The 12,409-nt window shown below is 41.1% G+C and overlaps 1 protein-coding gene across 1 annotated transcript; it reads left to right on the top strand.

Annotated features, from left to right (window-relative positions):
• Positions 1–1,513: 1,513 nt before the first annotated feature.
• Positions 1,514–10,030, top strand: LOC124143706 (penicillin-binding protein 4-like). Its single transcript, XM_046512765.2, has 5 exons — positions 1,514–2,040; positions 3,871–4,050; positions 5,265–5,528; positions 6,425–6,672; positions 7,940–10,030. Exons 1-5 carry the CDS (start codon positions 1,736–1,738, stop codon positions 8,629–8,631), a joined length of 1,689 nt encoding a protein of 562 aa, XP_046368721.2. The 5' UTR covers positions 1,514–1,735; the 3' UTR covers positions 8,632–10,030.
• The last annotated feature ends 2,379 nt before the right edge of the window (positions 10,031–12,409 follow it).

Raw genomic sequence — 12,409 nt, 5'->3', positions numbered from 1 at the left:
TTACCTTGACAGCTTGCTGACGGTATTAACCTCTTTAGTCATGTGGACAGGGCGTCCGACCTCTGATTAGAAGGTCCGTGGATTTCCTGAGCAAATAACTTGCCATTGCATGTGTTTGTGACGGTGCAACCGGTGAGGCAGGATACGCTCACCTTTTCGCGAACATCTGATATCATCACTATTTGATAGTTATTCATAAACATGTTTTCATGATATAGTCGGAATCGTATCATGTCAAGCATATATCGATTTTTTACCACCCTCCTTCATTTTTTTCTCAATCGTAATAGTTCCCCTCTAAACATCACGAACATATTCGAAGCCTTAATTCGCTAATTGCATAAAGACACTAGATCCAACAAACTTTCATATTCTTTATAAAGATTATATCTGGAATTGTTATTAATAATAGGAATTTTGATGGAAACATTTAAACAGCACAATTCTTCAATATACTTATCAATTATTTCTGATCTCCACCTGTTTGTGTTAGCCAAAGAAATCCAAAACATAGAAGAGATCCATGATAATATTCATGCAGTGATAATGGTATCCAACACTACGAAAAAGCCACATGCACTCAACACTGAAGCATTGGGTGTCTGTGGTCCGATTTTTACAAGCCAGTCGGTGAATTTTCTCTTTGCTCTCAAATCTATTGATCCCTCAAATTTAAGATGCGTACAAAAGAATCGTACTAACCTGACATCATATAATGTAAAGAATACCTCTAGGGAAGTAATACTATACAGCCTTTTGGACACTTAGAGACCCGTGATTCCGGGGTAGAATAGGTCTTCAGCAACCCATGCTTGCCGTAAAAGGTGACTATGCTTGTCGTAAAAGGCGACTAACGGGATCGGGTGGTCAGGCTCGCTTACATGGTTGAAGAATGTCATCGATCCCAAGTGCGTGGATCGATACTCATGATATCAATCACTGGATTGTCTGGTCCAGACTCGATTATTTACAGACCGCCGTCATATAGTTGGAATATTGCTGAGTGCGGCGTAAAACAACAAACAAAAATTTTGGACACTTAGAGATTAACTTAGACTAAGTTTACAAGTAAGTAATTCTAGCTATCTATAAGTATAAACAACCTCTAAAACTTAAGGAAGAGAATTTATGGATGTCAACTTCTTTATTATGAGGAACACAACGTTTCGGAGTATATGCTTACTCCTTCACCTGGTCCGATTTTTCATTCACCTGATAAAGGAGTAAGCATATACTCCGAAACGTTGTGTTCCTCATTATAAAGTTCTCTTCCTTATGTGTATCACTTCTAAATGCCGTTCAAAGACTCTAAAACTTCTCATCTATAATTCATACAATTACCACGACCCGACACATCCCAACGATATATTTGACATTAGATTCACAGTACTGTGTCAGTGACTGACCTCTTCACCATCCCACGTGCACGTCTGTCATACACCACCGTAGTACTGCTGGTATGTGTCTCCTTTCTATCTGAAATAAAACATAGCGAGTCTGTTGGTGAGGGTATGGTCGGGAGGAACGTGTTCAAACAACCTAACTCCCTTCATCTCGCGTTCTACACATGTGACATGTTGTTGCTGTGTGTTATACAGTGAGAAATCAGCTCATATTCCATCTCAACCTATATCGCGTCTTACCAGAATCAATTATTTTCTCGGCGGGCTTATTTGGGTGGAGGCCTACCTATATTGTGTGGTTCAGCCGTTCAGTCCTTTGAGAACTTTGAAGCATGAGGTGGTGTATGCCAGTGCTGCTGCTCATGTTCTCTGTCTCAATGGGGTCGGCGGGGTTTTTCTCCGATGACCAGGCGAGTAAGGTGGGAATGTTTGTGGAAGAGGTCATGCGGTGTAGACAGGTCCCCGGGCTGACCCTGGCTGTTGTGAAGGGGGCAGAGACGTGGACGCGGGGGTTTGGACAGGCGGACATAGAACAAGGAGTTAACGTCACCAAGGATACTTTATTTGGTATTGGATCTGTGACCAAGGCCTTCACGAGTACCCTCCTGGCCATGATGTTGGATGAAAGTAATGGAGGGTATGTCATAAATACACATAAATGATACATTCTACCTATTACTCAACTGGCGATGGTACTTTATTACAATATTTCTAGACCAGGAGGGAGCCGAAGTTATGTATCGAGTGAATACATAGGCATTGGTACCATAAACGATAAGTCAGTGTGTTTGGAATTGCGGATCGTTTATCCCTCGTTAAGTTCCTTGTAGCTCATATGTTATTTTCTATAATGTCTGGAGCAAAGCTAGATATCTACCATGAAAGTGTAAGCATATACAATACCGCTATAAATGGCGAGCGAGGTTAAATGAGTGGGACGCATTATAAAGGACAACATGAGTGACGACGTCTAACAAAGACACAAAGACCAATCACCAAAGTGGTAACGTCTGAGACCTGCATCACTTCGGGATTTCCTCCCACATTAAGCTGACACGCCGTGATATAACTGTAATACTGTTAAAAGCGGCGTTAAACCCAACTCACTCACTCCACCTATCTCCGAAAAGACGAAGTCAACGTTCCGTTTTGCAGAAAATGACGAAAGTGATCAAATAATACAGATGAATAAAAACACTTCTGCAATGTAGTTACTTCTATGAGAAGCATTTACAAGTTGGAGTACTGAGGATAAGGTATATGGATAACCAACTTCTTTATTACAATTAGGAGCGACGTTTCGGTGTTGGTTCTAACATCGTTATCAGGCAAGTGATGTACAGAGTATGGTTGACAAGCATATATACAGATAGGAGTCAGTGTTTGTACAGTAGAGTAGATATTGGTTGTAGTTACACTGGAGTGGAGAAGCCTGTTGTGATCACCAAAAGGGTCGTAAACATATTGACCGGCGAACTCAGTAATATAACCAACGGGTGAAGCCAGTAATATAAACAAAAGGATTATGACTGATATGGGTCTTTGATGAGTCGATAGTACGCCGGTAGTATGTTATAGCCTTGGTCCCTGTGAAGTAGTATGCAATGTAGTATAGTACACCATGAATCTTGTTATTATCATCAATATAATAGTCAAAGATTCGACAAATCTTTGTCTAAAAGAAATTTCAGTTGGAACTATATTACTTGATGTCACTGTCCAACTGATTAATCACTAACTGTGTGACGTAATATTTCAATGGGAACATTCCAGGAAAACTTGGAATGAGTGGGTGAGTGAGTGTTCCCTTTAAAATCTAATTAGACACTTTAGAATAGGTCTTTGAAGGCATTTAGAAGTGATTCACATAAGGAAGAGAATATATGGATGTCAACTTCTTTATTATGAGAAACACAACGTTTCGGAGTATATGCTTACTCCTTCATCATATACTCCGAAACGTTGTGTTCCTCATAATAAAGAAGTTGACATCCATATATTCTCTTCCTTACTTATAATTACCACATGACCAGAAACAGTATCTTGTTAAACTTTATGAAGGGATATTCACGTCTAGTATCAAATAATGTCATATAAGTTCATTGCTTGATAGAGTATTCTGTAAAACGAGTATATTCTGTAATAACGGTATTGACTCCACAGCGTTCTCAAATAAAATTATACAACCAAAATTCTTAAAACTTTTTCATGTAAGTATTTTTTCAGAATACCACCCAATACTTGTAGCTTCTATCTGCACATTCACATGTTCAAGTTGATTTCAGCAGTCTAATGATGAACCCTCTCTCACGTAGGAAAATATAAATTGCAAGGATTGTATGCGGTTGTTACATTGTCAAAGTAAATGTAGAGAGAGAAGTCGATATGTCATCGTGGTAAAGTAGAGTGAGCATTCATAGTAACCCTTGTAAATGATTGTCGCTATTCGTGTATATTACTTTTACAGTTTAACATGGACGTCAAAGGTGAAGGACGTGTTGGGTCCAGACTTTGCTTTTGTGGACGAGGAGAGAACAAGGGAGACTACTCTGAGGGATCTTTTGACCCACCGCACAGGGCTCCATCCTGCAGTTCCGCCTCTGTTTGCGGGACTGGACCACAACTTAACGACAACTGAATTTGCCAAGTAAACGTTCATTAGAATACATATTATTGTTTATAAAAAAAAAAAATGTTATCTTTCACATTCCAGTATATTCAGTTCTGTACCAGAAGGTACGGGTGGCCAGCCATTAAGGCGCCGCAGTATACCGGCAGAGTTGCCCTAGGGACGTAAACACCAACATTAACATGTAATAGACTATGGAGGAAATGCTCTGCTTTCCATGTTGGACTATGATACAATCATATCTGATATCTTGGGTAGTAGGACGTGTGGTTTGTTTGTTGTTTAACGCCGCACTCAGCAATATTCCAGCTATATGACGGCGGTCTGTCTGGACCAGACAATCCAGTAATTGATATCATGAGCATCGATCCACGCAATTGGGATACAATGACATGCATCAACCAAGTCAGCGAGCCTGATCACCCGATCCCGTTAGTCGCCTCTTACGACAAGCATAGTCGCCTTTTACGGCAAGCATCGGTTCTACCCTGGATCTTCACGGGTCCAGGACGCGTGGTAATTCCAGAGGGAGGCATGATGTGATCGCCACTCAAGCTACAACTCCTGTTTTATTTGTCAGAGGCTTTTTTCAATACCTTCTGACCCTGTTTTCACAAAAAAACATAATGATCTGAAAGTGTTTTGCTGCTGTTGATTTTTCGACTACCGACTTCAGGTTTTGAGAAAAGAAATCCGTAAACAAACTGGCAAATTAAAGGCCTAATACGCTGTACCAAATTCATCCAATACAACCGAATGCTATATATTTTAACTGATAATAGTTTCTTGACTCTCGGCAATCATTTTTATGAAACATTACCCGCACGATCATATGATACTCTTCATAAACCATATCAAAACGCACGCAATAACTCGGACATTCATTTATCTGTTGCCTAAACTATATCTAGACAGTCTTTGCATTGGTGATTGGGTGAAAAGTTGTGACTTACTATTTCGCTGACACCAAGCTGGTGCAATGGAAGTCCGCACATCGATGTTATCACCTATGATTATGCCTCTATTCCAAATCGCTAAATTTCATTGGTTAATACAGATCACGTGACGAAACAATGCGTTTCAATACTGACCTAACAATAGGAAAAAGACAAGCAATATTAAAGTAATAAAACTGTGGGAGACACAGAATTGGCTGTCACAATTCCAAACCATATCATGGCTACGAATCTTGTGAACAACTGTTGTTTATCTTATTATTGTTCTGCACACAGGCGTTTCAGCTTTCTTCCGGAAGTTAAACCATCCCGTGACGCCTTCGAGTACAACAATTGGGGGTACGCTCTGCTCGGCCATATTGTGGAAGTGTTGTCGGGGGAATCCTACGAAGCAACTCTGGAGAAACGAATCTTCAAGCCACTGGGAATGAACCAGTCACGTGTCCTTGGAAAGACGATAACAGTGAAGACACCAGAAATGGCCAAACCCTACTTTGACGTGGAGAACGAGCTCATATTAACGGACCCCTCCATTTACGAGTAAGATAAAACATTTAATGATTTTAGTTTGATAATTAACCATACGTTTTCACTTTATAAATATTATTAAGGATGTCAAGTAGAAGGTTATTCACGCATCTACGTTTTTTTTTATTAAAGAAATATTATTTGGATGAGAAACAAATGTTTTTCACATCAAGGATTAATCAGTAAAAACCACAATGAAACACTATTGTTAACAATGTCTAATATTAATCTGTATATATTTACACCCCGCGAAGATGATCATTTCCTAACTGTGTAAGTCGATACTCATGATGGCAATCACTGGAAGGATGGTCCAGATAGAATGAATGCCTCTAGTCACAGTCAACGAAACTCAACTGTTTCACGGTGGCCTGTATATAATCGATTCAAGGGAATTGATTACCGTATACGACGTAATAAGCGCCCCACTCTAATAAGCGCCCACAGCGACATTTGCTAAGATATTGGCAAGTGAAAAATCCCAGTTAGCACCCCTTCCGATTGATCAATGTACACAAGACTTATTTATTCGCGTATAATACGCACTCGTGTGTTACAGGCACCCTTAATTATGGGCAATTAAATTCAGGAAAAATATATCTGTCGTACATAAACATTTCAGGCTGTCAGCATAAACCACGAAATTTATCTTTCAACTCTCGTTTTTTTCACCAAAATAATATTCAAATAAGAGCCCCCTATTTCTAATTTTAAGAGCACCCTGGGCGCTTATTAAGTCGAATAGGTAGTTGAAAGCCTTAGCAACGATCCACGAAGTCGGGCACAATGGTACACGATCAACATGGTCAAACAGTGTAGCTACCTGATCCTCATTATTAGCATTATTAGACGAGGTAATTGTCAGAGTTGGTACCACATTCTTATCTGTTGGTCTTGACTGTTCACAGCCTACACCCAGCGGAGGCCGCGGGTGCTATTGCGTCATCAGCAGAGGACATGGCTAAATGGATGCACTTCCTTCTGAGACAAGGGGTGACCGCGGACAACCTAACACTGGTCAAATCTAAAACACTTGGGGAGACATTTAAATCTCACGAGAGTATTCCTAGCAGGCTATCCTTGGCAAAGCCAAAGTTTCCCGTGGTGGACTTGCAGTATGGCTATGGCTATGCATGGTTCATGTCGACTTATAAGGGTAAGACACAATCCAGAATTAATGAATGCCATGCATAGAATGAGAACGATGTACGCTGAAATAAGCAATATTCAAGTCATAAAACTGTGGGAGACACAGATTGGCTGTTTCCATTGTATTCACATGAACCGTGGATGCTTAGTGTGACTAACAAATACTTTATCCACAAAGCTACTGCATCTACTTAAAATAATTAAAAACGACAAACAGAGAATAAGCGGAATACAAAATGGTAACGAGTCTACACAGGCCACTGTTAAGGCCTTATAGTTTACACCATGTTAAATTTAATGTCGTGTGTGGTCTTTGGTTAAGTGAGGTGAGGTGAAATTGAGTTTAACGTCGCGTCCAAGATTATTGCACTTATATAGCGACGTGCATGCACGTGTATGTGTGTGTGTGTGGCTGCTTGTACTAATCCGGACTGATGCCGATTTATAGTGCTAGCTCACTGAGATACCATGCCGCAGTTTAACACGAATACCCCACTCAGACACAGTATACTGACTCCGAGCCGACCAGTCCTTGTTTTAACCCCTTAATGCCGAGCGCCAGACAGGGTAACAACAAGTACCATCTTTTAACGTCTTTTGGTATGACGCGGCCGGGGATCGAACCCCGGACCTTCCCCTCAAGACCACGGAGGCGGTCCTTGGGTTAAGTAAGCACGATGGACAAATGTACTGAAGAGCAAAATGTATTAGCATTTGATTTAGAACATGGATCTATGTTCTATAATCATGTAAACAAATCGTAGAATGCAAACAGACACGCGTACACCTGAAAACCGTGTTTTTATCTGACACCAGTGAGACCAGTATGTTCACTGAGTGAGACATCTGAAATCCGTTATTAACGTACTAACTACATTTGGCTTGACTCTAAAGCCTGAAGACATGCTCATTCCTCTTTTGTGAAGGATTCCAAAGCCCATAAAAATCCGTACAGACTGAGATATATTGCTGGGTCAAGCAACAGTACCATGCAATCCCTGTCTCAAAGATTAACTATGCTCCTCAATACAGTCAAGGAAGGGCTTTGTATAGATTCACAGAAAGTATTTGAGACAAGCGAAATTAATAGCATGTGGATTCTCACATACTCAAAGGATTAACTTTAATTTTTTCAATCTTCAATCAACTGATTTGTCAACTTGTGTACACCACTATCCCGTACGACAAACGTAAGGGGAATCTTCATTCCTTGATCCAGGCATTTGTCTGGAGTGAATTTATCGTTAACGTTGTTTGTGTATTTTATTTTCCAGGATATAAACGAGTCAGGCACACGGGCGGCTTGTGTTCTTACATAACCTACCTTGAACTTTACCCCGACATGGACTTTGGAATTTTTGTAAGTGCAAATGGACCTGGGACAATGGATGAGGCAGTTGCAGAAAGAATGATCTCATTCTATATTTCTGATATTTTGATCGGTGATCAGCCTTGGTTAAATTCATCTACGGCCTGTACATTCCCTTTGCCATGGGACAAGGCGCCACCAAGCGGTCAAAATAATTCAGACGTCACGAACGCTGAAGTGGAATGCCTTGATTGTTATGTTGGCAAATACGGACACTATTTGTTTGGTGACCTTGATGTTAGGAGGGGACCAGGGTCGACATTGGAGCTACACTACAGATTGTTGCAGGGTTCTCTCAATACCACAGCTGATAAAAGTACATTCAAATTTGATATGTGGGACCCGTTTCGATTATATTCTCGGCCAGGTAATGCTACGTCACTTGTCCCAGTACACTTCCATGGGTTAAACAAAGGAAAGTATTCACAAATTGACCTCATTTTCGCCCACAAATTGACGTTTAACAGAGGTATCAGCTTTTATGATAAAAACATATACACAAGTACCAAAACTGAAACAAATGGGCAGACCGTAAAGAAGTTCAGCAACCTTCTGATGTTGTTCGCAGCATTTTGTGTAGTCTTGTTTATGTGGTAGGGATTGTGTAGTATTCATATTTTGCTCAGTATCGTATTATGACAACAGGATATTTTACTAGAACTATCGGTAGCTCGTTTCATTATATTGTTTACCCAGTCTCGGAAGATCCGGGCTAGAATAGGTCTTCAGTTGATGCATGTCATCGTTCTCAATTGCGTGGCTAGATGTTCATGATGTAAATCACTAGATTGTCATGTCCAGACTCGATTATTTACAGACCGCCGTCATATAGCTGGAATATTGCTGAGTGCGGCTTAAAACAACAAACCAAACCAAACCAAAAACATTGTTTACCCAAGCTTATTCATATCTTCCGAAGTACCGTCAACAAAAAGATCTACTTAACATAATCGTTGTGGAATGTACATTGCTGACAGATTATATATCATAGAAATTGAGAGGTTTTCTATCAATCATTGGATGCAGGAAAATACTAAATAATGACATGAAGTGTTTTGTACCTACATTACAAGATAATTGTTAATTTCAAAATTACAAATAAACAAATAAAGTTTTCCATTTCAAAGTACTTCAGTAGAGAATAACATTGTCACCTAACTGAGACCACTGCTTGTAAATGATTAATACAAGACCGTGAAAAAGGAGGTCTGTAAATAATCGAGTCTGGACCAGACAATCCTGTGACTGACATCATGAGCATCGGTCCACGAAATTAGGATACGATGACATTCATCAACCAAGTCAGCGAGTCTGATCACCCGATCCCGTTAGTCGCCTCTTACGGCAATCATGGGTTGCTGAAGACCAATTATACCCCGGATCTTCACGGGTCGACAGGTTGGTAGGCGTAGTGTAATGCAGACATAGTTACCGTGTGAGCAATGGTCGACGCTGTCTTCACGGGTCCAAAGAGATTCAATAACATGTGAGATACAGTAGTTTGTAATTTTGTGGAAACATAACCAAAATGTGTTGTGGTTGGTTGGTTGGTTTGTTGTTTAACGCCGCACTCAGCAATATTCCAGCTATATGACGGCGGTCTGTAAATAATCGAGGCTGGACCAGACAATCCAGTGATTAATATCATGAGCATCGATCCACGCAATTGGGATCGAAAATGTGTTGTGATATGTGTGAACATATAATACAGATACAAATAGTTACTGGTACTTTGTGTATGACCCTTGTGAAGATCCGGGTTAGAATTTGTCTTAGAACGAGGCGACTAACTGAATTGCGTATGTTGATGCTCATGATATCAACCACTTTACAGTAAACACCGTTCAACACTTTTTGTGAATAAACAATATATACATATGATAAACATTATGAATATTGTTCTCTTTGACAGAAGTCATTCATGAGATTTAACAATTTATCTCTAATCAAGTACTTCTAGCCAGCTAAGGTTCCCTGTATGTTATGTGTAGAACTGTGGCAAAATACAAAATCCCGACCAGGATAGGAGATGAGTTATCTTCCTTACAATTCACAATTACCATCAACAATCAACAATCGTGTCTTTAAGATTAACACCACTGTGACACTGATTGTTCTTCCAACATCCCGCGTCTGTCAGACATCACCCTGGTATGTATCTTCTTGTTATCTGAAACAAAACATACCGAGTCTGTCTGCGAGAGACATTATTGGCAGGGGGAATTACAATCGCAGGGGGAATTACAATCACGTTGTACGAACAACCTACATCCCTGCATCTCGCGTTCGGTACACGTGATTGCTCCCAGATCTGTGTTACACTGCGAAAATAGTAACTTAGTGAATATGCCATCTCAGCCTGAACCACCTCATGCCAGAATGTCTCGGCGTCTGACTCAGCAGTTCGGTAATAACTAACCTATTTACAACAGCCCTGACTAACGTTAAGATTTTACAACTGTGACTGACCTCCCTTATCTGACTCTACTGTTTGCATGGTATCAAAGGTAAACATACTTCACCTCTCTGTATAGAAGATTGTATTGACAGTATCTTAGCGCTGATCTATCATTATTCTGTGAAATAAACGTAAATACCAATTGTTTTTGGTTCTAGGATTCAGTGTTAACTTTGCAAAAACACGATATGTTGCTCAAACGAGCGCAAATTTTACTTTTCTGTCCACTCCCCCCTATATTCTGACACATTTACACCAGTCCTGACCAACATCATGATTGCGCAAGAGTGATTCACCTTCTCGTAGTACACCTTTTTCAAAAGAAAACAAACCGGGTCCTTCTCACTGCAGGTTGTGTTGAAATGGGTCTTCAGCGTACGTGGTTGCTCTGTTCTTATACTGCGAGAAGAGCTCATATCCACATTGTCTGGTGAGGGAATTCAGTGGTAACTTTAGCAGCAACATGATGTGGTGTATGCAATTGTTGCTGCACATGTCCGATGTCTCAATGGGGTCGGCGGGGGTTTTCTCCGATGACCAGGCGAGTAAGGTTGCAATGTTTGTGGGAGATGTCATGGGGTGTAGACAGGTCCCCGGGCTGACCCTGGCTGTTGTGAAGGGTGATGAGACGTGGACACGGGGGATCGGACAGGCGGACATAGAACATCGTGTTTTCGTGTGTTGTTTATCGCCGCACTCAGCAATATTCCAGCCATATGAAGGCGGTCTGTAAAAAATCGAATCTGGACCAGACAATCCAGTGATTGACATCATGCTCATCGACCTGCGCAATTGGGATACGATGATATGCATCAACAAAGTCAGCGAGCCTGACCACCCGATCCCGTTAGTTTCACAATTAATCACATATTCGAGTTCACCCCAGAGGTGTTCGAATGGCTTAACATCTGGAGATCTCGACGGCCAGGGCAAGACGTTGATGTGGGTATTATGAATGTAGTCTACCGTGACACGGGCTGTGTGCGGAAGAGCGTTTTCCTGTTGAAACAGCTCCCTCTGGCGGTCAAGGCCTGCAAGAAGGTGGGGTTGAAGAATTTTATTCATGTAGCAATTTGCTGTCAAATTTCCTTGAACCACAACCAAGTCAGATCTCGTGGTGTAGGATATGCCCCCCCTAACACACACACACACACACACACCATGACACATGACGGTCTGCGGTGGAATTGAACTGTGTATTGGTCCCAAAGGCGGCAAATGGTGCTGTGTTGGACGTTGAAGTAGCATGCAACAGAAGACTGCGATTCCCCTCTTTGGATACGTCTTATGGCGATGTTCCGATCAGCAGCATCGGCATTTTTGAACATGTTGAAATGTTGACAATTGAATGACAAATTATTGGCTTATGCTTGCCTTTTTATAGCCACTACCACGAGTTACAAATGCTCAAACTTGCACGTGCATTTTGCTGTACTGTTTTCCTCCATTACATTTTTGAACAAGTGTGAAAACAATGCCGTTTAAGACATTGCAAATCGACAATGGCTGCGTTTTGACGCACCGATTGTCGAATATCAGGCAACCAACATTTTCCACTGACATATATCTGATTTATATACCGGATGTGTAGTCAGGTTCAATGAACTACATACTACATGTGTGTTTCTTTTTTTTGAAGAGTGTATACAAGAAGCACTATGGTCAGCACAAAATGACTGTTACCCGTGAAGATCCGGGGTAGAATAGGTCTTCAGCAACCCATGCTTGCCGTAAGGGTCGACTATGCTTGTCGAAAGAGGCGACTAACGGGATCGGGTTGTCAGACTCGCTGACTTGGTTGATACATGTCGTCGTCTCCCAATTGCGTGGATCGATGCTCATGATATCAATCACTGGATTGTCTGGTGCAGACTCGATTATTTACAGACCGGGGGGGGGGGGGGGGGGGGGGCACGG

The sequence above is a fragment of the Haliotis rufescens genome, unplaced genomic scaffold, assembly GCF_023055435.1.
Source record: "Haliotis rufescens isolate VD_foot unplaced genomic scaffold, xgHalRufe1.0.p SCAF_7, whole genome shotgun sequence".
Lineage (NCBI taxonomy): Eukaryota > Metazoa > Mollusca > Gastropoda > Lepetellida > Haliotidae > Haliotis > Haliotis rufescens.
Note: the sequence above shows the minus strand (reverse complement) of the source record. Positions and strands in the feature narration are given on the sequence as shown.